The sequence below is a fragment of the Parus major genome, chromosome 3 (genome assembly GCF_001522545.3).
Source record: "Parus major isolate Abel chromosome 3, Parus_major1.1, whole genome shotgun sequence".
NCBI lineage: Eukaryota > Metazoa > Chordata > Aves > Passeriformes > Paridae > Parus > Parus major.
The window spans coordinates 36137647-36164831 of NC_031770.1; the positions used below are offsets into that span (position 1 = coordinate 36137647).

At 36.9% G+C, this 27185-nt stretch overlaps 1 protein-coding gene across 8 annotated transcripts in view; it reads left to right on the top strand.

Moving 5' to 3' along the window:
• LTBP1 (latent transforming growth factor beta binding protein 1) overlaps positions 1 to 27185 on the top strand; it is a 186577-nt gene that overhangs the window by 68697 nt on the left and 90695 nt on the right. For 7 of the 8 annotated variants that reach the window (XM_015621750.3, XM_015621752.3, XM_015621751.3 and 4 more), the window contains 2 exons: positions 15269 to 15493; positions 18706 to 18983. In XM_015621750.3, coding sequence (XP_015477236.1) covers positions 15269 to 15493; positions 18706 to 18983 — 503 coding nt within the window. The remainder of the gene's footprint in view (positions 1 to 15268; positions 15494 to 18705; positions 18984 to 27185) is intronic. The other variant, XM_015621755.3, reaches the window with a different exon arrangement.

Consider the following 27185-nt stretch of genomic DNA (forward strand, 5'->3'; position numbering starts at 1 on the left):
ATCAAGAAATACATATTTAAAGTGGTGAACTGCACTTTTTCAGTATGTTTTTAAACAATATCTGTTCTTCCTAAAATCAGAGAAAATAGTCACATGCCCTATTTGGGAAAATTTTAAGTGCATTTCTGTAGCAGGAAAAGCATTCTAGTACACAAGACAGAATTTGGGTTCTCAGATGACATTGGTTACACATCAGTTTGCTTTGTTCTTAATAATAAATTATTTCTAATAATGTAAAATTGTAAATCTGTTTATTTTCAACTTTGTGCTGAACTTTGTAAACACTGCATTTTCAGAGATAATAAGTTGCAGTGTCTGTACTACAGCTACTAAGCTTTGCCATGAATTATTTCACATTCTTCATGTGCTCCCTTTGTCAATTCAGCTGAAGCTTGGTAGAGTGAGCCCAGGCAAGGAACAAATCATGTTTCCTGAAAATTTTATACAATATGGATAAGCCATTAAAAGCAAAAACCCACAATAAAGGACAGACTGGGGGGAATGCTGCTTTTCAGGTAGCTGTGGTGAGGAATAGCTCCTAGCACTGCAATTTAAGGTGATGAAAGCTTGGTATTTAAAAGGAAGGACCACTTTGATTGCCAGGCTGCTTCAGTGAAACTTTGGTGTTTTTTGCAGTTTTATTTTGTGAGTGGGATATATTGCAGTTAAACTAACCAACCTCCAATATTTCATTGGCTTGGAGAATGAAAGCATTTAATCTGAGTGGAAGCTTCTGCTGAATGGATAAATCTTAATATTCTGTTGGATTGGTGCATGTGCAGTTTGTATGGTATTTCAGTCCTGATACATCTACTGAGACTTGTAAAACAGGCTTGATATGTGTGCACGGGAATGGATGGGAATAGAGTAGCACATGAGGTTTCTGTCTCTTTCACTGTTGAAGTTTCTCAGTAAGGTGTCCTGTTTCTACTCAAAATTATTCCAGATTCTAGTTTTGAAATGAGTTCTTTTTCTGTAAGGAGTGGGAGGACAATGAGTAATTTGTAACTATAAAATGAAGCAATAAGGAGTTAGTAAATGCCCAAATTAATATAATATCTTCATGCTTTTTCCTCCTCCAGTGCTGTATATATATATTTAATTATAGCATTACATTTAGTTTTTTCCCAAGGGATCATTCATTGAACAGGAATGACAGAACTTACTATGAGAAGCAGTCATTTAATACTTAGGTTCATAGTCACTGTTCATTTGGAGCCCTGCCTCTCTTTTAAAGCAGTTCATTCAAACTGTTACAAATGAGAAGTTCAAAGTTGCATACTTGTAAGTGAAAGTGCATATCTTTGTGTAAAAATTTTGTGTCTGAGCACTTAGCAGTATCTGTGTTGAATAAGGAAACAGAATCATAGAATTTGAGAAAGGTTTGGGTTGGAAGGGACCTTTAAAATCTTAGAGTTCCACCCCCCTGCCATGGGCAGGGACACCTTCCATTAGAGAGGGTTGCCCAAAGTCCCATCCAACCTGGTCTTGAACATTTGCAGGGATGGGGCATCCACAGCTTCTCTGGGCATCCTGTGCCAATGCCTCACCACCCTCACAGTAAAGAATTTCTTCCCCTATCTAATCTAAATCTACCCTCTTTCAGTTTAATGCTACTCCCTCTTATCCTGTCCTTGTCCATGTAAAAAGTCCCTCTTTGGCTGTCTTGTAGGCTCCCTTTAGATGCTGGAAGACTCCTATGGGGTCACCTTGAAGCCTTCTCCAGGTGAACTAAGTGGTGTCTTCGAGTAATAAATGTATCTGGTCCTTCATATTTAATCACAAATTCTGAAACTTCCAGCATGGATCACAGTGACCTGGATATTCTGTACTCAATTGCACTAATGCTTAAATTGTTGCCTCTTGAATTTTGGTACTTTTCCTATTGGAATTTCCTACCAAAAATTTTTCCAGCTTTACTGTGTTGACTCTGTGTAAATGTTTTTAGATAATTGAGTTTGTCCAGAAGCTTCCAATTACATATATGCTGAAACTTCCAAAAAGCAGCAGAAGCATTTTGTTCAAATTTTATTTGGTCTTCTGGTGAAAGCAGTGAAAAAAAATTTGACCAATATATTTCAAAACAATAGGTTATTCAAAGGAAATTCAGTAAGAAGACCCACTATGTAATTATTATTCTAACAGATTTTCCTATCTAGGAAAGAATTTAGGAAGCATAATTATTTAGAATTGTGAAAAATTAAAGCAGTTACTTTAAAAAACGTTGACTGAATTTTACTCAGACTTAGGATGATGAATTACTGTAGCGTTGTAGGTATTAGCATTGCTTTTTATTCAAGCACTTCAGGCATTATCAAAGAGTAGTGTTGGTTAAAAATGGCAATTGCCTACAATCAAGGCAGCCTGTTGGCAAGCCAGCCAGCTGCCTTTATCTGTAGCTTACATGTGACAGAAAGTCCAAGAGAAATGATTTGTGTGTTCTTGCTACCATTTGGCATTAAAGTTGTCAATTCTTTGCTCCATATGATACATACTACACATGTCCTACTACACTGAAACTGTTAGACTAATATTTGAGGAGGATTTTCTAGTATCCTTTTGGTGAAAAGGTGTATTTTAAATAGTATTGGAAAGTTAATTTGATGACATGTAAAGGCTTATAGAAGACCAATATCTTGTGGAAGTGTCTGTGTAGATTTGTGAGAATTTACAGTCACAGTCTCTTCTGGCAGCTTGTGAGGTACACACTGTTCAGTTTTTTACCCATTACATTTTACTGTTTTGTTTTACTGGGTTTAGTAAGAGTTGTTAGAAAGATAACATGTTAGAAGAGAGACTTTATTCTCTGTTTTGAAGTGGGGTGTTTGCTATTTAGTGAATAGTGCCAGCCTGTGTAGATACCCATGGTGGATGACCTATGAAACTTTGCCCCAGCAAAACTGTGGCTTCATCTGAGAGGCAGCAGATAAACGTGTGGAGGATTTAAAATAATTGGTAACACATGTCATGCAGAGATTTCTAAAATTTATTTTAGTAACATAACTAAGAAGTGATTTTATTTTAATTTTTTAAAACACTTTTATTTTCAACTCTTATGTGTTCCTAACAACCTAATTGAAGAAAAGCTTATTTCCAGAATAGCTACTTAGCTCAAGAACAGCATGTTATAATTCATAGCTCGTTTTTAGTAAATATTTTCTCTGGGTAAGAGTGAAGTGTTATTTTGAAATATCCTTGAGTTTTGCACTTGAATTTGCAAATATGAAGAAGCTGTGATGCAAGAACTTTATTATTCCTTTAGTGTTATTACTTTTGTCCTTTTACTGTCTCTGGTAGCTACCTTGTAGCCTTATTTGGAAAAAGCTTTGTTTCTACTGTTCTTGCAGTAATTATACTTTGTGCCTTGTTGGGCTTTGTTGGTTTATGCTTTTTTGCTGCTGGATGAAATATTATTTCCTTTAATAGACACATGAAAATTTCAGAATTCTTGGACAGCTTGGCTAAAAGAATCACTTTTTAAACTTTCTTCAGTAGTAGTCAAAGAAGTTGGTCAGTCTTGTCAGTGTATGTGTCTCAGAAAAAAAAACTAAGGACATTAGGATTTAACCACTTCTTTATCTTTAACTTGAAATTTAATCTCTACAAATGATGATTATGCTAGATATATTCATGCAGCAAGATTGTAATCACTGGAGCAAAATGAAGGTCAAGTATTTTTCCTCAGACAGTGAACAGAGTAGCTAAAAAAATGGCATCAGGACTATTATTATGAATTATTCTTTGCCTTATGGAAGATACTAGGTAAAAGGTATTTCCTACTATGAAGAGTCAATGCAAAGTTATTTGGGAGGAACCAATTATGACCATCATTTCAAAAGACATTTCTTTGTTCCAGTCTCCCTTTTTTTGTGTAAATAAATCTGAGTTGACAGCAGAATGAATTAATTTACTTAGAGTCCAGGTAGTATGGTATAGGCTTTTCTAATCTGAAATACTAGTGCACTACAATTCTATTCTGTAATGTAAGTGTACCATTCTACAGGCTGAGCAAAGCTCAGGCTTTTAATGCATTTTCAATTATGGCCCTCCAGTGCTCAAATTGCAAAAAAAAAATAATTGTATTTTAATGATTTTGATATCCACATCTGTTCAGAAATAATTTCTTTCCCCCATGTATTTATGAGAACTTGTCATCAACAAACAGTTCTAGTTTCTGCCATGGGACTTACAGCATCTTTGAGCTCTTTCTACATAATCTTAAAATAATTATTCAAAATTGACATCTTTACCTCAGATTCCAGTGGAGGCCAGGTGCTAATTTATAGAAAAGTGATTGTTCATTCAGGTGATTTTGATGAGGCTGAACTCACACAAGTCTGTTAGCAACTTGTTCCCACTCCCTTGCTCACCTTAAAGACTTCAGACCATCACCATGAAGCAAAAGTCCATCTGCTCTCAAATTACTCCCCAAACCTATTCTATTATATATACATATAACCTAAATTGTATTACAGAGAGTAGTTTTGGATGTGCAGTCATAGAAAAAACCACAAATGGAAATGGGAAATGGTACAAAATCCACACCTGCAGCCATTCAAAAACACGTGGAGTATGTTTGCCTCACAGTTAAGGCAAAACAGAACACAAAGCTAAAATGCGTAATGTTTTATTTTACTATACATGGTTTTAATTTCTAGAGATTCATTTATGTATGTCTGGCTTGAAGTACTGTAAAAAGAGAGCCAAGAGTGCATTTATTTGAATAATTACATTGTTGCATATTTGTATAAATACATTACCTTGTACCACTATAACTATATTATTGCTAAACTAAATGTCTTTGCACATAACTCACTGAAGATAAAGTATATGCTAATTTTGGCTTGAAAAAGAAATTGCATCTAAATTATGCAAGTACAGAAGAAAGAGTCTAAAAATTTTCTCTACATGCTAAAATATGGCACTTACCATTAATTGATTTCTTAGCAAATGGGTTTGTATTTAATGCATCCTTATGGGCCTGGCACAGCCAGAAAGGAAGCAAGCAGCTATCACTGCTCTGTTGATCACATTCTTTCCCCATTCAGCCTTTCTACTGCTTATTCTGGTCTTTTATTCTGCTCCAGATAATTCTCATCTCTGTGCCTGTGCAGTCTGTACAGTGTTCATCTGTCCATTCCACCTGTAATTAGCTCTTAGATTTGAGTATCACTGTATTTGAGAGTCCTATTTTGTAGAGGCACTGGGATGCCTGGATTTTTCTTTTGGAACATGAACTTTATCTTCATTATTTACACACTTAAATTCAATGAGTTTTCTATATATCCAAAAAAAACTGTTAAGAAGGTGGACCATGAACTTTCAGCCAGGGGTTTATGAATGTGAATCAAGTTGAAGTCTATGGCAGCTGTAAACCCTTTTTTTTCCCCCCCACTAGTCTCTTGTGAAATCTTGAGGGATGCATGTCAATGAATAGAAGGAAAATTGGATATTTTATAATGACTGAGTTTTAAGAACTCAAACAGCTTATTTCTCACCTATATTTTATTCATGCAAATAATTAGTTAATTTCTCATTTTGGTTGTATTTTCATTTTAATTTAAAGATACTAAGATGAGCTATTAAATCAAAATTTTGTAGTTGTTATTACTTAGATATTTCAAGTTATGGGGAGCTTTCAGCACCTGTTCATCTCATAATTTAGAAATGAGTTCTTTGACTCCTCCCTGAGAGGGACTGCCTCTGTCCATAGAATGTATAGGGCAGTGGTCTCCAAACTTTTTTGCTTGCACATTCCTATCAGTAAAATATTTTTGAGCCCTGTCTCCAATATGTACATATTTATAAATTATATATACCTACTACTGTATATATCATCTATTTGTTCATTATAAACCATAGACAAAATAGAAAGTAAAAATGCATGAGAAAAAGACTAAGGGAACTCTTTTGAAAATTCATTTTATTTATTAATCATACAAAACCGTTCTTTCCTGCATCCCAATACATTTTCTGGCACGCTGTGTGGGATGAGCACACCCTGCTTTGGAAACTGCTGGTATAAGTAAACAGGGAAGATCAGCTTCATAACATAAGCTGTAATACTACCTTTCTGCAGTTAATGTGTCCATTCTATCTCATTTGTTGTTTGAATATATTAAATTCAGTCTGTTATGTTAGATGCTATAAATGTAGGTGCTAGAACGTCATCTGTCTAACCGGAGTTACACAGAAAGCCTATTATGACAAGGGGAAAAAGGGATTTTTTTTTTTTTTACTTGAAAATCTAGTACAATACACAGGGTTGGGTACACAGGTTGGTGTGAAGCTTCTCAGTGAGGTTGTACACAGGTCTGGGCAATTTGGTGTGTGGCTGAGTTGCTTGGAACTGGACATGACCAGGCAGAGCATTGATTGTGTTTTAGGTTTACACATCTTTTGCATCAATTTATACATCTATTCTGGTTATAAGAACCAGAGTGAGGGGTGAAGAATTTCCAACTGTACAGTCTCTGCAGAGTAACCTTTATCCTTCCTGTTCACTAGCAGTGACTCTTCTCCTTTCCTCTCTCAGAACTCTAGGATTTGAGTCTCTAGCTTTTCACTGGTCTCCTATGACCTAATTTATTACTCAAACTCTGAACAAGATCCATCCCATTCTTGCATTGTGTCACTGCCTCAAGGTCAACTCCCTAGAAAACTTTCCAATTTCTTGTGATGTAGCCAGTGCCAGAAAATCATAGCCTGTGTTTCTAATTTTTTTTAACTCTTCCATGAATGCCTGGATTATGAGCTGTTGTTTGTATGCTAATGGATATCCACTTTAAAGAGACTGTTCTTATTTTATTCTTCTTGTAGATGTTTTTTCACCAAAATGAGCACTGTGGTAATGCTACAGTAATCAGAGACCAGTCTCCTGATGTTTGGAAATTTTTGTAATGACTATGGTTTCTGTGGCTTTTCTTTTTATATTTTAAACATAATTTTGTATGGTGGGATGCAGTAGAGATCAGTGTTTAAAGACCATTTGGATCTAAGTTTGGGGGTTCATCTGGCTCACCAAACCATACTGAGATAGCTCAGTTGAGAGCCTCATTGTAACTGGGTGATGCGATGCACCTGAATGGAAAGTTGGCCTGTGGATGTCCTTACTGGCCTGCTGGGCCAGCCTGTCTTCACTGACAGACCAGGAAACCTCAGATAACAGCACTCCTAACTTGTGTGGCTCAAGAAGGCACAAAAGCTTAAATGGGAATGAATCTCAGCTGTTGTGGTTTAACCCAGCCAGCAACCATTTGCCACACAGCCTCTCAACTTCCTCATCAGCGGGACTAGGGAGGGAATCAGGAGGGTAAAAGCTGGAAAACTCTTTGGTTGAGGTAAAGAACTTTATAATAGAGAAAGCAGAAAACCGTGCATGCAAACAAAGTAAAACTAGGAATTAATTCACTGCTTCCCATGGACAGGCAGGTGTTCAGCCATTCCCAAGAGAGCAGGGCCTCATCACACATAACAATGACTTGGGAAGACAAATACCATCATTCTCAATGTCCTTCCCTTCCTCATTCTTCCCCCCAGCTTTTTATACTGAGCATGATGTCCTATGGTCCAGAACATCCCTTTGGTCATTTGGGGTCACCAGTCCTGGCTATGTCTCCTCTCAGTTGCCTGTGCATCCCCAGCCTCTTTGCCAGTGTGGAAGTGCACAGAGAAGAAAAGGCCTTGTAAGCTCTGCTCAGCAATAACAACACATCCACATTATCAACACTGTGGTCAGCACAAACCCAAAACACAGCCCTGTACCAGCCACTGTGAAGAAAATTAACTCTACTCCAGCTGAAGCTGGCACATCAGCTTAAATATCTATTATTCAGTTGCCAGAAATTGCAAGGATGCTGATGTCCCTGGCCAGTGGCAGCTTTATTACTTCTGTGGTCTTCAGAGCCTTTGCATACCAGAAGCATGCCCAGTGTTTCTCAGAGAGTGAGCTGTTTTGTCTGATGGTAGTCAAGTAGTAAGATGTCTAGGAGGAACTCTTTTCTCTGCCTTATGCTACTGGCTGTTACTCCATGTGTTTTTTGGAAATAGGATCATAGGAGTCAGAGCAGGGAATCTGAAGTTCACTGGCTTCTTCAGATTGTAACAATGCATGAGCAATAACAGCCTAGTGTCATTATGGTCAAATTACTCATTAATCCTGTTGTCCTCAAAAGCAATAAAGATGTTTGCTGTTTGTCATTACCTGTCCTTCTGTTGAATTCTTGTTCTGTTGAAAATGGGTATGTTTCAACAACATTAACTAATCCATGTCAGTATTACACGTGCTCAGGCACACGAAATACTACACAGAAGGGTAAGTCTTAAAAACCTGGGAACAGAGGAAGGGTAGTTTTCATCTGACATTGTGCACCTTGTCAATATTAAGTCAGTAGTCCTACTTTAATGATGGCAACTAAGAAATTATTCAGGACTGCTTAAATTGATACCTATAAAGTTTTTATACTGTAGCATGCTTGTTTTAAGCAAGGGTGCTGATTTTTTACTCTTCCAAAGCCAGCTTTTCCTAGTTATTTTATTTCTGAGGAAAATAAGTACCAATACACTAGAAAGCCGAAGACATGTCTGGAGTAGCTTTTTTGTATGTGTTAGCATCATTATCAAAGGTCTGACCCTGGCCATTTGTAAGGCATTAATTCCTGATAAACAGTAACCTGTGAGTTTTTGTTTTTTGTAGTATACCAAGTCAAAGCCTGATTGTTGTGATATACTCAGTATATCAGGGTGATGTCTAATAAAGTCAATAAATTCTCCGCCTATGATCAGTGTAGGAGTGAGTGACTCAGATGTCTCCCTAGCAGTCTATCTCCTTGCCTCCCAAAATTATGTCTGATACTGAGAATATTAGAAGCAGAATTAGCAGAGATTAACTAAGCATCACGTCTGTTAGTAAGAATCCTCTTGTCAATCATTTTGCAGCTACCATAATTTTTACTATAACCTTTCTATATTGAGGCCATCTTCTGTGCCACAGCATACATTGTATTTTTCTGATAGTATTTGCATATTCTAAGACTGTTTTTCATCCATCCTATTCTTTCCAGACTGTAACAATAAGAGTTTTATTGGTGGCTGTTGGTCAGATGGTGACCATGTCAGGCACCTACACAACAGGCCTGTGTTGCATTTGACACGTCTGAAGTGGCTTATCACAAGAGTTTGGAAAGATGTGATGCAGGGCCAATGAGACTCCCATCCCATTGGGACCCACAATGAGAGATGAATTAAATATCTGGGGGCATACTGGACGTCTCTTGGTTGACTTTGTGTACATGTCTTCAAGTTGTCAACATCCAACTTTTCTTCCTGAGCTGTTTTAAAATAATGAGTTTAAAACTGAAAAAGAAAAATGAGTAGTACAGTGAAATTTATCCTAGTGCGTGTTCATTCTGGATTTCTTGCTGATCATGATGCTCACTTAAAAATGTGTATTTCTCTATAGCATATTGCCTCCTTGTCCTTTATGATCTGGACTTGCTCCCCAAATTTCAGTATCAGGATGTTCCATGGTTGATAGTGTAGCCTCCATTAGTTCCAAAGCGCATGATCCAGACTGATCCAGACTGAAATAACACCATAAAGCTTGCTTATTTTGACAGTAATATGGTTTGCTTCTCTGGTTAAACAGCAGTATCCCATTCCCAAGTGGAGGTGGGTTACTTTTTTTAAAGAACCTTTGGTAATAATAGTTTTAAAATATAAGGCAAATTCTAAGGAAGTAAGCAACCATGTTAATTTACAATAGCTGAGAGCCCAGTTTAGCAGCTGAGTTTTTTTTAATCATACAATTAGGTATGAGCTAGGTTCCTGTTGGAATTTTTTTTCCTGTGATGTTGCAGATTTTACCTCTTTCCAGAAAAAACATCTCAAGTGCCTTCAGTATCATGTTCATGTAACCAGGTCAGTCACCAGGAGCAGGGCATCACTTCACTGTTTTCAGTGGCGTTACAGAGGTGTTTCAGGCGCTTCAGTGTTTTCAGAGCAGAAAAACTTACATCTGGTGCTGGAGCTCTTGCTATCAGATCTACTTTTTGTAATTGCTTTTTGTTGTTGCAATGGAATGTTTCTATTAAAAGTTGTCATAAAGGAAATATTAGGATGAATTCAGAAGTGCATGCTGAGGTTTTATAATTTTAAGGCCACATAAAGACTTTCTTTTCTCCCTTTGCATCTCAAAGCACAAGTTTGTGATATTAAGATTATCTGAATGCTACCGAAGTAACCAAATAATTAATTTTTTTTAACTTGCAACTTCTTTACATAACACCTCTGAATTACAACTAGAAACCTGAAGAGAAAATAGTTTTGGATGAATTACTTAGAAACTTGAGGTACCACAAGTAAAGAAAAAAGGGGAAAAAAAGGTAGGGAGGAGTCTAAGCCAGAGGGATAGCATCACTGCTGTAGTTCACATTTCTGTGCCTTTTATACTCATAAAAGTAAGAGTTTCTGCAATTAGAAAGCAGAAATAAGTTTAGAGCAATTGTGCAGATCCACATTTCAATTCCTACATGAAACCAGTGGTGTTTCAGAGCACTGTATTATAAGAAGGTTACATATGGCAGCGTGACAGTTTGTGTTCAGCAGGTCTGCGTACGAGTCCCTGCGCTTTCTGTGTGCTTTAGTAACAGGGTGGATGAAAGATGCCCAAACAGCTGGGGGGCATGTAGTAATGCTGGATAACTGTAGTACTCAGAGACAAAATTAATCTGCTCTTTGTGATGCATCCAGTGGAAATACTGTAATCTAAATGAGCAGCTCAAGGTTTTCCTTGGCGAGCCTGTTGGTGTGACTGAATAGTGCTTACACTTGAATTGTTGATGGCATGTAAGTAGAAAAGGCAGAGAGTGGTGAGGGAAACTCATATGTTCCCTGAGGTGTAAAAGAAAAGGAATTTGGAGAGTTTGATGAGGAACATTGCAAAACCCATCTTCATTTTCTCTAACACTGGTTACAGGAAGGGAGTTTCCTTCCATCCTAAGGGCTTGTTTGGGTAAGCATGGGCTGTTTTTTAAGGATTAGGAGGATTTAGGTGCTTGGAATTTGTCTTGTTACACATTGTTTTCATTAAATAAAAACATTTGGACTTGATTAAATTAGTTTATCTGGAGCTGTTTGAGGTTGTTTGAGTATTGAAAACAAATTAGATTATTTAATTACATGAACAAACTGTATTTATCAGTGGTTTCCTAGCTGCTTTGTTGATGATTTCATGCCCTGTACTAGTGTTTCCATCCCATGGCTGTGGCAGCTTTAATGGAACTGATCTCAATTGATCTCGCAAATATTCTTTTCCTATGCATTGAAGCTGTTCAGGGATTCCCTGTGGGGGCATCTTGATGCACCTTCTCTGCTTGGCTGACTTCGAGCAGTGATACCCAGCAAGCGGTGCCAGACTGGGAGGAGTTAAGGCTTTTGGATGCCACAGGAATCAAAGCTTGCTGTTACCAATTAAATGCCCCAGGATGGGAAGAATACTTAAAATGTTTATATTTTCTTAAACCTGTCTCCACATTTCTAAAGCCTGTGTGTTCATTTATAGTAAAAAATAATTAAGCTTGTTCAATCATATGCTGGCTGTTCCTTAGGAGACCATTGAGAGATTAACTTACAGTAGACCCAAGTGAGAAATTCGTTGCCTTTCTTAGATCCATTAGTACTTCCTTTGGTTTGTTTGTAAGATACCCATATGTGAACTGAAATGTCTTCTCATCTTATCTATCTTCACATTTTTATCAGGGTCTGAGCTAGAGGGTTTCACTCCATGATGGATACTTTTATTTCTTCTATTTTTTTCTTTTTGGAGAAAATTATAACAGCTCAGTGAGAATCAGGATTCAGTGTACACTTTTTCTGGATGCCAGTTGACAACTTATGTGCAAACCCAGCATCTTCAAATGGTCTCTCCCAAAAAGCATGAGTCTGGCTTTTGTCAGGAATGTCCCCTATGTCTCTGGCAGTATTCTGTCATTCTGTTTAGGTTCTTTAGCCTCAATGACAAGACACATCAAAGCAAAAAACTTACAGGAGAGGTTGAGCTGTTCGAACATACCCTGGCTTTATGACCTGATTCTATCTTAAGTAGTGCTTTCCCTGGGGCTCTTTGGTCCTTTTTAACAGGTTCCCAGAGCCATGTCAAGGAAAAGCAGTGCTTCCTTCCTCTGCCTTTTTGAAGGTTTATGCTCCTCCAGCTCATTCTTCTCAGATGGTCTGTGTGTAATTCCAGTTCAGGTGAAGTTGTGTGCCTGTGATTTCCAGCACCAGTGTCATAATGAAATGAAGCCCATTCTCTTGGACATGAGCTACCTGAGGAAATAGTGCCACAAGAGTGTGGGGTACTTAAATCTATTTTAAATATTTGAAAGAATCAGAAATTATATTTCAATATGGTGTGGGGTTTTTTCTTTATTTTTTGATCTTTGTTTTGAGGTTGTTTTTTAAGTTCTCATAATAGCTACTGTTTGAGATTTTCAAGTTTTCAGTTTAGCCTGGAGATTACATCCTATTTGTTTTTGCATGGCTGATTTGAACTTCTGTTGTATGTCTTCAGAATTTAGAATTTTTGTTACAGAACTTTATATCCTCAGAATGGATTTCATGTATTCCTACTTAAGCTTCCTTCCTTGTACATTAGGCCAGAGATGTAAATCAGTATCTGTTAACTGAATGATTTCACCCATGATAATGTATAATGCACATGATATAATAAATAAATAAAATGTATTAATATATAATCTATATATAATAAATAGATGAATATAAAATATATATAAATATAAAAAATTATTTCCTGTTACGTTTAAATACTGAGGCGTTAAATATTCTTAATTATTTACCTCATGCTAGACCTTTTAGTGTCATTTATTTACACTTATTTGCACAAATTATTTGGGTGGATATCTAAAGCAAACAGTTACAAGAAGGAACATGACCAACTCTTTTCTGTTGGCATCTTCCTTCCAGTATTTTTAGCACAAACATTTTGCTCAAAAACAAGCTTTTCATGTGTTTACTCACTCATTACCCACCAGAATCCTGCAGGAGAGGAGCACATGAAGAGTGCCTGGTGGAGCAGAGATGCAACCCATGCAACTTGGCCTTCTGGATGTCAATTACTTTATAGGAACAGTAGCACAGAAAAAATTAATTTATTTGGGTGGAAATTTTGGATATATTCATGCTAATGGTGGATTTTGCCTCAACCCTGAAGAGAGGGGAAAGAAGATCTATAGGCTAGACCTCTTACACTCAGGAAATCCACAGTGAAACTATTTTTGTTTGCCTTCATTTCACTGTACTTCTTTCAAGCACCAAACTGCTGCCCCTTAATGCTATTTCACATATGCTGTTGCATTGTGCGATTTTACTTTGCAAGAAAACCACATTGGTGTTCAGCCTTGTTCAGGGACATCTTCAAAAGCACTAAAATTCTTTGTGTGTTGTCACTATTGCAGTGCAGCCACTTATTTGTGGCTGCTCAGGAAGAAATGGTACCAGAGAGAGAGAGAGAGAGAGGTGTCTGTCATGCTTTAGTTACTGCTGTGGTCACCTCCACTTCATTTTGCCCTGAAGCAACAGCAGTTCTGCAAGGATGACTTTTATACACTCAGATAAAGTCCCAACAAGGGTTGGAACCCAAAAAAGTAAAGGTTGTACTGTCGTGGGTAGCCTTCCAAGGTTGACTGGGACCATTAGCACAATGATACAGCTTGAAGTACTTTTAAGTCAGTTTATATTAAATGTTAATATAAGATAAGACAAGAAGAATATTAAATATTCTTTTGCAGAACACAGTGAAAAAACAATTCTGGCAGTTTGCATTGTGGACCTATCTGGCAGTCAGGCATTGGTGTTCCAGACCCTGTCCAGGCAGTGTGAGGGTGCTCTGTGACGAGCAGGGCTGAGTGCACTGTTTCTTGAGCGTGTTTCCTGGGCCAAGAGAATTACACAGCTGGGCTAGAACTCCTTGGGCTGCTGAGTGTTTTACTTTGTCTTCTTGCAGCACACAACACACAGGTTCCTTTTCCCACACTGGCCTTCTATGGTATTTGTAATAATAACAGCTTGTGGTTGTCCAGAGGTCACAGCAATTGGAATAATGACCACTAGGTTCTTAATTATGTCGGATTATCTACAGTTTGTCATTTTTATTGTAATTCATTACAGACCAAGCAATACCAATCCATCAAAATGCCATGATTACTGTAAAGGTTCTTATTTTTTTTAAGTCAGAATCTTATATTAAATCTAACAAATGGATACTGAACTCTATTTCTCAAATACTATTTGATTCCTGAAAAAAATTACCTTTGTTTGTCTTGAACAAACCTTATGATATTTTTCCTGTTATTTTCACATAATTTAGTTCTTGAAAATTCTGACAGCTCATTTACATTGTGATTGATTATAGAGTCCCACATTATGTTTTTAGAAAGTGCTGAACCATGCCTATTACTGCTTGTATCTCTGAGCTGAGAAATATTTTTCATTTGATGTTGACATTTTTCATGTTTCATCTGATATTTTATATTGCTGTAAATGTATAAGTGCTAGCTGGCAGAGAAATAATTACCCTTGTCTTTAAATTGGAGTTGCAACATTTTAATGCTTCAGAGTTTGCCTATGAAGTAATTTCAGTAGAATCTCTTGATATTTTTATCATCTTCATGGGTGGATACAAATTAGCTTATTTTATCTGAGAAATAAATGTTAAGCAAAAATCTAGATCCTCTGCAATAAATAGTTTTCTAGAGAACAATCATGGCTTAAAGTCAAAATAGAAAATCTGTCCCCAGTATTTTCTATTCTCAGGTGAGTTTTTTCGCAGACTTTCAGGAAGGGTAAGTAGTCCAGGATTTTTGGAAACAGGAGGCTGACAAATAAGAATGTCTGTACTGAAGTGTGAATAAGAGATGTAGCCAGATACTGTATTTAGCTTAGCGTCTTGCTTATCAGCACCATGAAATAAAATAGCTGGGATATCTGAGGGAAGAATGGCTTGCTGTGTTTGTCATGGAGAGAAGATGCAAGCAAGGCAGAAGTCAGAGATCACAAGGAGGAGAAGAGAAGTGGTTCTACCACAGGGCACTTAAAAGTGCATGTCAGATGGATAGTCACTCCTCAGGTGTCTGAATGAGGAATGAAGCTCTCCTGCCCTATGCCTTTCCTCTTCAACTTGTGTGTGATATGTGGCCAGATAGTACTAAAGCTGAAGTCATTAACAAAATTTTTATTTCTGTTTTCATTTCAGTTATTTGCCACCTTCCATGCATGAATGGAGGCCAGTGTAGTTCTAGAGATAAATGCCAGTGCCCTCCTAACTACACTGGTAAACTTTGTCAGATTCCCGTGCAGACTGGCAATTCTCCAAAACTCTACCATCACCCACAACAGGTGAACAAGGCTGTAGGATCACAAGTTATCCACTCTACTCATACTTTACCACTGACAATGTCTGGACAGCAAGGTGTAAAAGGTAACTTCTTTCTTGATAGATACTTTTAACTTGTTGGTTTTAACAAATTATTTCAGGTATTCAACCAGTAACAATAGTGCTACGTCATGTATATCAAATGTTGACACTACAACTCAAACCATGAGCTCACCAGAATGTCTGGAACATATTTTGCTTAATGACTGAAATAATAAGAAATAACAGTGTTACTGAAAAGAATTTGTAGGTAAATTTCTTTACTTTATGATAGAATTTAATGCAAATTGTAGAGTCAAGAGATAATGCAGGGGGTCTCTTCCAGAGGTATAGACCTGTTCAAAAAGACTATGATTGTGATTGAACAGAGTCCATTAATTGCAGTATACTTAGAGAGTTGCAAGTGATTCCATGGTTACTAGTGGAGGGAAGAGACCATGCTTTTGAACATAAAAAAATTTTAAATGTGATGTAAAACTGAAAATACAAGCTGTGTTTATATTATATGATTTGGTAGAGTATTGTAAGTTAATTTTGTGGTGAACTTTTTAGTGGAGATAGACCATATGAGTCACTTAAATAGAACCTTCCTTCCAGGTTAAATAACAATATAATTTAAAAAAAAAAAAATAAAAAAATAGGGTTTTGCTGATGCTATGAAGAAGACAAGAGGAAAAGAAAAAAGAAAACCTGTGATGTTAATCAAATTTTCCCAGCCTAAGAAAGTTCATTCATCTTCAGATTACTGCTTCCTTTGGTACTTTGGTTGTGAGGTGAAAACTCTTCTGATGACTTTGAAGAGAAGTGTTGAGTTTATTTCTTAGATGTCCTATGGGTCTAGGTAGGATTTTTCTGGGTCCATGTAAAGTGACCTCTGAAACTCAAATCTCAACATACAACCTAATGTGAATTTTGTTTGCTTGTTTGAAATTTCAGGTTGGTTTTTGGTCAAGGATAGTTTTAAAATTATCTCTCCAAGATTGTTATCTCTGAATAAAAAGAAAATATTTAGGGAAAAGATGTGAGCAGGCTCAGTTACTGGCAAATAGTTTCTAAATAACTGCTAAAAGATATTTGTGATAATCTGAAGTAGTAATGCTGTATTCAGAAAGGGACATGGCTGTGAAGGAACTGCTGACAGTATCCTGGAAATGCAATGCTTTTTAAGTACTTTTGAGTATCTCCTCCATCTAAAGAAGAGAATATAATTACCTAAACATTTAGCAGAGCATCATTTTATTTCTCTGCCTATGTAATTCCAATTGAAATAATTTTAAACAATACAGTGGTCCACAACCCCAAAATTTTTAAGACATAGTTATTCTTCAGATTCTCTCTTAAAATGCACAATAGGTTTCTCATTGCTAAAGAGTCTGACCTCTTGAAAATTTTTTTCCTGACCTTCAAATCCTCACAGGAATCATTAGCAGTCACAATGCCTTTTCTTCTCTTTACATGTCCAAATGAGGATGTTGGATTGTTGAGAGACGAATATTTTATTTCTTTAAAAGAAAGAATAAAACAATTCATCCTGAAATGGCTGGCAGAAGTAAAAATGAGCACATCTAGGCAGTGATCCAAGACGTGGAGAGGATTGTGATAATAATACCGCATGGGGGAACCCAGCCTAAATTTGATGTTTTCAGTATCTGAACATCTCTGGCTGGATTGAGACACACTAAAGCAGAGAAATTCAGTGATTTATTTTGAGGACTGATATATTTTTTAGATTTAGCAGCTAGAGAAGGGATCCCTCTTCATACATAAAAATGTTGGGGTGAGTTTTGTTGTTTTTACAGACAGTCTAGGCTGTCTTGTCTTGCCCTCCAAACCCAGTCTAACAGCCTGAAAAGGACTTCTCTGCTTCTGCTTATAACACTGAAGCTTTCCCCTGGGGTTTGCCTCTAGCAGGCCTCATGCAGCATACATTTTGCTTGTGGGTTGTTTTCAGCTACAGGCAAGATCTTTACCCTGCAGCCATATTTTGCTGACTTTCTACCATCTTATTCCTGAAGTTTCTGTCAGAGTATGTTGACAATTTTCATAAATGAAACAATGCAGTCAGTGTAAAAATAAGTCTGTTTCTTTTAAGGAATTCCTATGTGAGACCAGTTAATACTGATGGTGTGCCTAAAGAAATGAATATAATGTCAAAAACCAAAAGCACTTTCTCCAAAATACTATAATTTTAAAGTAGCTCCAATAAATGAAATATGCCTCCTGATGAGTGGAGCTGAAAATACCTAATAAAGTTCCAAAGAAAAGTTGAAACTTCAGGAGGCAAAGAGATAATCCAGAAGATCTAACAGTCCAGTGTGCATTATAGAGAAAGCTGTGTCAAATGTTATTTTTTTGGTTCTTGATGTTTGGAAGGGATGCTACCTCTGATGGATTGTCTGGCCTCAAGTGGCCAGACTGACAAGAGGCCCAGCCAGACACAGGAAATGCTAACTTAGTTATGCAGCTTACAAACTACACAGCTTGTTGCACACCTCTCCTCCCTGCCCACCCCAAAAATAATTTGATTTACTTTAAGGGGCATTTTGTGTCCCACTGAAAAGAGGCTTAAGGGTCACAAGCAGTTGTGTGCAGGTTTCATTGACTGGAGGGTCCCAGTCTATATACCCAGACCTAAAACTACAACCATATTTAAAAATGGAAGTGTCTCAAAATAATTTCCTCCCCCTTTATCTGCCAAACCCTGAATTCAAAGTTCAGCAAAGGGAGTGGTGATTTTAGATGGCTGAGATGCTGGCAACACTTGCAGGGGTGAACTTGGGATTTGGCAGGTATATAAAGGTGAAGGGATGAAATCTGAAGCTTTTTCTGTGTTCCAGAGAAAGATGATGGATCTGAAAAAGAATATAAAGCTTACTATATATCCAAAAATAACCTAGTAGAGTATGAATTCTGGAACTTTGAATGGGATTCTTATTACACACTATGACCGCAAATATTAATGTCATACCAGCCAATTTGGACATCCGTGTTTATCTAGCAGCCTTTACAATCCTAAAATGTTGTCCCTTCCTTCATGAATATTTTTCATTTTCTTGCTTTGTTAATGAGACTCTGTGTGTTCTTTAAGCCTTCCTTCTAACCCCCAAATTTGGGCTTCATTTATATTTCAGTCACTTCAAGGCACTCTGTAAAAATTCTGATGTACAAAAAATAAATGTCTTAGAGGTGCCTAAGATATCTTTTTCACCTATTTTATTACCAACTTCTCTTATGTGTTTTTCCTTCAATTATTTTAGTGAAGTTCCCTCCTAACATAGTGAATATCCATGTGAAACATCCCCCTGAAGCCTCAGTTCAGATCCATCAAGTGTCAAGGATTGACAGCACATCAACAGGACAAAAAGCGAAAGTACCTCAGCCAGTACATCCACAGGTCTCTTACCAAGGTCTTCCGTATCAGAAGACCCAGAAAGGACATACAGCTTACACAAATCAACAACCCATTCCTCATATGTTTCCTGTTTCAGTTAAAACTCAGCTTGGGCGCTGCTTTCAGGAGACTGTTGGGACACAGGTAAGAAATGTTTGCTAAGGCTTGTGAGACTGGTAGCATTAAAACTCTGTTATAAAGGAATGGAAAAGAAAATCAAAAAATCTAACAATTGGAGGGAAAGGATGCATTTGACTTGCTTTTCTGCAAGAAAATTATTTTGAGAGTGTAACATTTTTAAGTCATGTTTTGCTGAACCTCTTTCTCCTTCAAGCTAATGTCTTTATTTTCTGTGGACTTGGGTCCCTGACATTTTGGTTTCAATTATTTTATCCATAGCATTTTGTTTTTCTCATGGAAATTCCAATTCAACAACTTTGTGTTTTTCATTATTTTAGGCTAATATTTTGAATATGTTGAAATGTGACCACTGAATGCAATAGAAAAATCATGAAAGCCAACTCAGTGTTCATTAGAACATTAAAACCTTAGTTCATTTGAAAATAGTATGTTCACATCATGTTTTTCATACCACTATTCAAAATCGTGTATTTTCTTTCAATCCTGAAATAATTCTAACAGCAACACGTGTTTTTATATTTGCATATATATTTGAATATTTATATATGGAGAGAGAGAGAGAGAGATGATAAGGATATGTGAAAAGATTGTTAAGAAGTCAGTAAAATCCTGTTAGTTACTGCTTAGTACCTTTCTGAAATTTGGCTTTTCAGATCAAATTACTTTAAGGTGAAAGCACGCCTCAGACTGAAATAATGTGTGAAGTTTCAGGAAAAATAATTTGTTTTGGGAAGTAATGTTAGACAATAAGTATGTTGTTTTTCAGGCTAAAAAGTACTTTATCATTGAAGATGTGATTTTTAAGTTTATCACAAGGGCTGCTTTGCTTTTGTTCCTTCCAGTAACATGCGCCCAAAATCAGCCAATTTTTAAGCATCAACTATTGTATGTATTTCCAGCATATTTCACAAATTCTTGTTAGATGTTGGTAGCAAAATTATCCAAAAATTTCACAGAGCATGCCTTCCCCTCAAAGGGACATCACCCATCATTCCTGAGATGTAGGACTGGAGTAAAATTCCCTTTACAAGTGTTTTTCAGGCTGTTTCTTCCAGCTGTCAGTGAATTTTTTAAAGGCTCTTAAGCTGTGTGCAACCCCTGCCTTCCCCCCACCAAAAAAAAGAGGGAAAATACCTCACTCCTTTACTCATGGATGGGCAGGGAGTTTGGAAAGGATCAGTAATGGGGAACAGGCAGGAGCAGAAGTAGGATGCAGAAGCAGGGTGAAAGTGACACAGTTGTTGGGTCCTAAGGTGCTGAACTCTCCCTGCCATGGGCAGAATGTTGAACTTGAAATCAAAGTTTTTCATCTTGGTCACCTACCATCTCTAACAAGTTGACATGAGGATGTTTAAAAGTAATTAATTCTGAAAAATGCAATGGAAGTTAAATGTCATCACACATGAACAATTTTTTTAGAAGACCAGAGTTAAATTTGCATATGGAACATTGAAGGCTACACTTTGCTAATTGTAAAATGTTTGATTTGAGATCTACAGTGTTAATTTACACGGGTGAGTTCTTTGTGCTTGTCTGTTTCAAGCACAGTAAAACCTTCAATTTTTTTTCAACAAGTGTTGAAGCACATGGTCAAATGAAAGTTCATGGATTTTACATGAAAAAATGCAAAAGGGCTTGTGTCAAACAACCATTTCTGTCTATTTCCCAAAAATGAGCAATCTAAGAAGCATATCATAATGTGCAGTCCTAAAAATCTGGAAATAAGTGTGATAATTATTAGTTTATTATTTTTTTATATTTCTCTTTGTACTCATATATAAAGGAATACAAAATTAATTCCTTGGTCTTACAGTTAGTAGTGGGTGCTGTTGTATCTCCTTTTAAAGGGGGAGAAAAGGGAAAATAAGCTTTCATTACCCTTATATCTGACTTAGAATCGTACTAAATGCTTAGTCACCAGTTTTTAGAACTTTTGTTTCAGTATTCCCGTGGAAAAATGTGTCTTTGCAGTTGTCTCAAGAAAGGGTAGTGCCTCCTAGTTTAGAATAGTCCATGTTCTCAGTTTTTACAGATTTCATTGATCAGGGTTGATCTTGAAGAGCATAGTGAGGATTTTGGAGGCATTCTGTTACAGTGATGGTTCAGTTTAGAATTGGAGTTGTAGAATGGCATTTTGTAGAGCATTCGTTTAAGACCTTGCCATAAATAGAGATTTAAGTGACTCATTAACCTTTCAAATTTAAATCTGAAATGTTATTATTTTTCTTGCATACAGTCAGTGTTTATGATTTATTTTTATGTTAACAACTTTTTTTTTTTAACTGCTTGATAGATCTACTCTAAAATAATTACCTTTTCATATTACCTTTCGTGTTTGCTTTTCTGTATCTTAGTGGCTTCTCTCTAATTGTTCAGATGCAATACTGTAATAAGCTTTCCCTATTAGCAGCAATGTGTTGCAATTCCTTTTTGGAGTTGATGCTGGATAATTTGATACCCATACTTAGTTCAACAATCATCAGTGTTTATACTTTTTTTTTTGTAGGGTGGATTGTGTATTTGTCTTAATGTTTTATTAAATATCCTGTGTTCCTGAGATGACTTCACTGTCTGTAGAAGAGATTGGTGGAAGGATTTGTGTGTGGCCTCTTGTAGACAAAGTCAGCTAAGTTGATTAGAGCTTTGCTGAGCTTGCTTTTGGTCCACGCTAAAAGCACAGGATTAAAACTGTATCAGAACCTCTTTTGTGGTTTTGTGTGCATGTGTAACTTCTACAATTGTGTTTCTCTCCATCCCTTGTTCTCACCTTATCTTCCTTGAATTTCAGCTGTTCTTCAGTTACAGGTCCTTTGATTTTAGTGCTCTGAGGTTTTTTTCATAATATTCTGTGGAACATTTTTCATCTCCCAGCACATTCTTTCTTGCCCCACCTTAGTTAAATTCCCTTAATGTATCACATTCAAAAACAGTAGTTTCCAAGACAGAGTGCATTTTCTGCAGTGAGTTTCCAAGTGAGTGCATACTGTTGCAGTTAGCAACTGGAGCCACCTTGAGCTGAAGTTCAGAGGATGTTATGGCGCAGATACTTGAAGAATCTGGTCATACTGTCAGGCCTACAATCACTTTTCATTAAGGACATAGGAATTCTTGCAGACCTTCTCTTCCCTTAGCTGTCTGTAGCATCCTAAGTGACTGTAACCAAAGGCAGCGACCATGAGAACAAGCTAGTAAAAGGTGAGTGAAAGATGTTAGGCTACCAGCTCAGAAGGACAGGGAGAGTGAGAAGGGCAAGAGGAATTAAATTTCCTGGTTTAATAAAAATAAATAAAGGCATAAATTTTTGTAAATACATGTAAACATGTATGTCTGTGTTGTTTAATTTTGATTGTTTTCTGAAGTGTCCTCAGCACTCTGAAGTGGAAAGATAACTACAAAAGTGGCATTACTATTTGAATTTTTAAAAGATATTATAGGAAGTAAATAGTGTTTTGGATGGTTCTGTTTTGTTCTCAAATCAATTGACTTTTCCTGGCTACCTCTCTTTTCTCCGAGTGAAACACTCAGCAATTATTTCTCCTCTGGGAGATGTTAATGGTGATTGCTCCAGGATAGCTTATCATGTTACATGATAGCTCACAATGATACGTCCCACACAAGAGCTGTGGTTCATCAGACTTTTTCCTAGTACCACAAAGATTTTTGCAGAGTATGTCATAAGCTGTGTTAAGCTGCAGGCCAGAAACCGGCTGTTGACATAAAGGGGTAGGAAACAAACCTTTATCTAAACTTGCCCATTGCTTTATAGAAAATGATGTAGAAGAAATAGAGACTTGGAGTTGGAAACAGACATAATGGAAGCAATAGGACAAAAATCCCAATTAAGATGGAGAGCAGTAAATTTCTGGAGAGCGCTCTATAATGGTGCCTTCAAAAGCTGGAGACTGGGCACAGTGTCCTGTGAAAGCCATGTATTTCTAAAATTCAAGGGGCTGGTCATCTTAGACCACTGATTCGCTAAGTCCTATTTAAAAAGCAAGCAAATGAGGAAGATTTTGTTTCTCTTCTTTAATTCCTCCTCTTCAGATGATTTTAATTTTAATTCTAATGAAAATGTTTTTATTATGACACAGGGTATCTTGTTACTTCCCAAAATACTTCTACAGAGTTGTGGTGTATCTAGTAAAGATTGTGATGGTATTCTTGTGTCCTGTTGATTTGGCATATAATTTCTTTGCATTTAAATCAAGAAAGGAATCCACTTGCCTACTGTGTGAAAATCCATATAAAGATAATTGAGCACTACTACTCACCCCTTAAGATCATTTTGAAGTGTTTGCTAATTGTATTGATGTGTTTCCCATGGTTACTGCACTGCAGTATTATTGCTGAAAAAATGGAGGAATTTTCCTTCAAAATTGTTTGGGTCTCTTCTTTGCTTCTATGTAAAAAAGGAGGTGTTGTTTCCAAACAGCAAGAAATTGGAGAAGCTTTGTCTAAAATTTGTCTGAATCAGACTCTTTTTGTCTAGATTCACATGTAATGCTGTTCTCTTTAGCAGATATTTTTGGGTATTAGGTTTACTGCAAAAGATTTCTAGTGATCTCAGCATCTGTAGTTTAAAAACAAGATAAAAAAACATTGTTATTCTACAGACACAGATACTGAAGTTGCTTACCTTGATGAAATGAGCACATTGCAAAGTATCCAGAAGAGAAGCTGGCTATGAAGTCATGTCTGCCTATCTTTGTTCATTCCTCCTTTTGTAACTGCTGGGAGGAGCTGGACTGCTCTCTGAAATGATCACTGCAAGAATTTCAGAAATACTGTCTTCTGATCCTCCCTTTTTGTTGTGATATTTTAGATTGAAGTTGGTTCTAGGTTGCAATGTTGGGGTATATGTTCCATTTTTCACTTGTCAGTGGTTTGCTGCATGATGCTTTGTGCTTCCCTTGCAAAGTACTTTAAAAGGTGTTGCAGGAAAGGTCCATACTTGCTACAGCTCTGTTCAAAAGGACGCCTGAATTAGAGCTGTTTTGGTATTGTGAAGTGAAATTTGGTGGAGTATAGTGATGCTTTGAAAAATCATATTAAAGAAAATCACAATATGACATCTATAGCAGAAAAAGAAGCATATTTTGACAGATGAATGGTTTTAATTAATTGGTTTTAATTATTTAAATGGTTTAATAAATAACATTAATGATGAACGCTAGGAAATACTTTTGAAAATTACATGGGTTGTCCATTTTTCAGTGCAATCAAAACTCTCACATATGTATTCAGATGTGTTTCAAGTGCTGCTTAGTATGTCTGATCAACAGATACTAGTTAACCAACATCTTAAGTGGGATAAATTTCTGTGGCAACAGTTTATTTAATACTTTGTTTCAGCAATGTCTTTTACAGGAAACATTTGTTTTGGTTCGAGCAACACATTTCTGTCTGCTGTCAGAATCAATAGAATGCAAAATAAAGCCAAGTGATAGGTGGCAGCTGGAAAAGGTCATAAATTATCAACATTGTACCATGGGTGAGTTTCTGACTGCAAATCATTAAGCATTTACTTCATTCAGATATGAGCATACCCTGAATGGGTACTTACCTTTGAGAACATACATACAGTTTTTAAAAACTGGGCTTTGATTATTGGTGAGTTTTTCATTATGGGAAATATTAAACAGTTGCATCAAAGTTTTTGAGTTTGAAATCAGAACAGTAAAATATGTTGATAGCCCTTAATGCCTAACCTAATATTGATACTACTGTATGCAATACGATCATAGTGTATGTAGTGTGGAGGTGATGACAGCAGTAATATGCCTGTTGAAGTTATTCATTCAACTGTATAAGCATCTCTGTCCAACTTCACATTTAAGAAAACATTTCCTGTGGAGGTAAATTTCAGGTATTTTCTTTTTTTGACAGCTGTATGGAATGAACTTTCATATTTATCTTTAGGCAAGAGAAGTGGTAAAATTTTGTGCTTCATACACACACACACACACAAAAAAAGTAGCAACTTTTTCTCTTAGAGCACTTTTCAAACCTCTTTTCTTTAGAATAGTCTTAAAAATACCATCTTGTAAAATAAAATAACTGTCTGGAATTCCTTGAAGCTCATGGTTTGGCTTCTGAAGTTCTTAAACAAATAGACTGTCAGAAATTGGTGTGGATTCATTTCCAGGATTAATGCTTCATTTGCAGTAGTTTCTTTGCAAGATCAATACTCTGAAATATCAGAAGATTAAAGATGTATCAGATACCAAAAACACCAAACATTGTTTTAATTGCTCAGATAGAAGAAAGCTGGATAATTTTTACTTGCTTATGAAGAATGTTCTGCTTAAGCCAAAACAAATTCTTTACCAGTTCTTCTGGAAAGTCTGGAAGTATTTAAGTTTCTCTCCTCTGCTTATGAGACAATGGCTGTTAGTGAGCCAGTGTTACATGGGATAACACTCTTCATTTGTAACAACCTGTCATTCAGCTGGTCAGTAAGCTAATTAAGTGTGTCTGTTAATTGTTTCAGTAATGCAGTTTATTAAGTTTGAGGTTTCTTGCTCTGTTTGTCGTGCCTATAGGAAAAAAAAAAAAAGAAGCAACAATCCAAGGTCTGTGCCTGTTGAATGGTGTGCAGAAAGTTAAACAGTGTATCCATTCACTTCTGCTATTGTGGTATGTGAAATGCAGTCTTTTGAGCTGAATCCCAGAGTCATTAGCTATTAGCTCAGGCAAAGCACCTATCAATTTCAATCATACTTAATCATGTGACACTCCTTTATTTATGCCTGTATTGTGGTTTTTAACTAACAGCTTGTGACAGGGATTTGTGGATGGGTCACGCAGGAGTGGGACTCCCAGGAAACCTTGTGGTCCCTTGGCCCGAATCCTCTGCGGTTGCCCTGAGGGTAATTGCCAGACTGGGCTCCCTACTGCACTTTACAGGGAGCTGAATAAATTTCCTTTACTGCCTTAGCAGATGGATTTCAGGGATATAATCCTTCCTTTTCCCTGGCATTGGAAAAGACATGAAGGGCTGGTGGCAATACACAGCTTAGCACTCTAGGGCTGTGGAGATGGGGCAGAGGCTGGAGTCAGGACAGAGTAACAAAGAGGTGATGTGGCTTGGGGTGGCTTTTGTGCACCAGCACAGGGTCAGCCAGAATTTCAGTCTTCCAGTGGGAATATTCAGTACTTCCTTCAGTTATATAAAATATTGGCATAGGAGCCCAGGCACGCATGAGGAAAAATATGTGGATTTGAAACAATACTTTCAGTGTCTCTGAGCGCTTTACCCAGGAAGAACTTTGTTTTATAGCAGTACCATGTGTGCATCATACTGCTGCTACTGCAGAGCCTCTTTCAGCACAGTTGAGCTCTTTTATACCAAACCTTCCTGAATTCTTTGCCTTCTGAACCAGTAAGACTTACTTCCAAATCATTAGCTTGTGACAGAGATATCATTCATGAAAATCTGTACTTTCTTCCAGGAGCCCTCAGGAATACAGACTAGATTAGTTTAAAATACATGTAAATGAAGTATAGAAAAGTGTAAACCTAAGCTTAAAGAATGGCATTATCTTCATGCATAGTGAAGCATGCCTGTGTTTAGCTTCCCTGCTAATTTCAGTCTTGTAAGTATGTGTTGGAGTTGGTGCATGGTGAAACAAAGTAAAAAATATTTATTAGATCCTCCTAGTGACTTCCAGTCACTTGTGAGTCAGAGGCTGAAAAAGACTGTCTGAAGAGCTAAAGAGTTCGTCTAGGTAGTAGGAAGTGGGTTGAGACTTTTGAAGTGGAAAGGAATTACCTATAAATGTTTCTGAGACCTGTAGAAATAGAGCTTCAGTTCATATATGCTTGAGGTTGCTGAAAAGAGGGAGCATCTTATGAAAATGTAGCTGGCTAGGGAACAGTTTGTGCGGTGCCATGAGTGTTTGGAGTATCTGAAGCACTACTAGATGTACCAGAGAAATCAGGGTTTAGTAGCCACAGAAGAACTCTGTTTCTGCTTGGATTAGGACTTTGCAGAGCACTCATGTTTTGTGATGCATAGCTCCAAAATTACACAGATCTTAAGGCAATAGGAGCCCCATGTGGGAGTTGCTTTTTGTTGTTGCCCAGTTTCTACAATGAACTGGATGTTAACCAAATTGTCATTGATTCTTCAAGCTTTAATTCACCATAGAGGCACTGGGAGCAGCAGTTTTAATCATTGCCAGTTTTTACTGACAGGACTGCAAA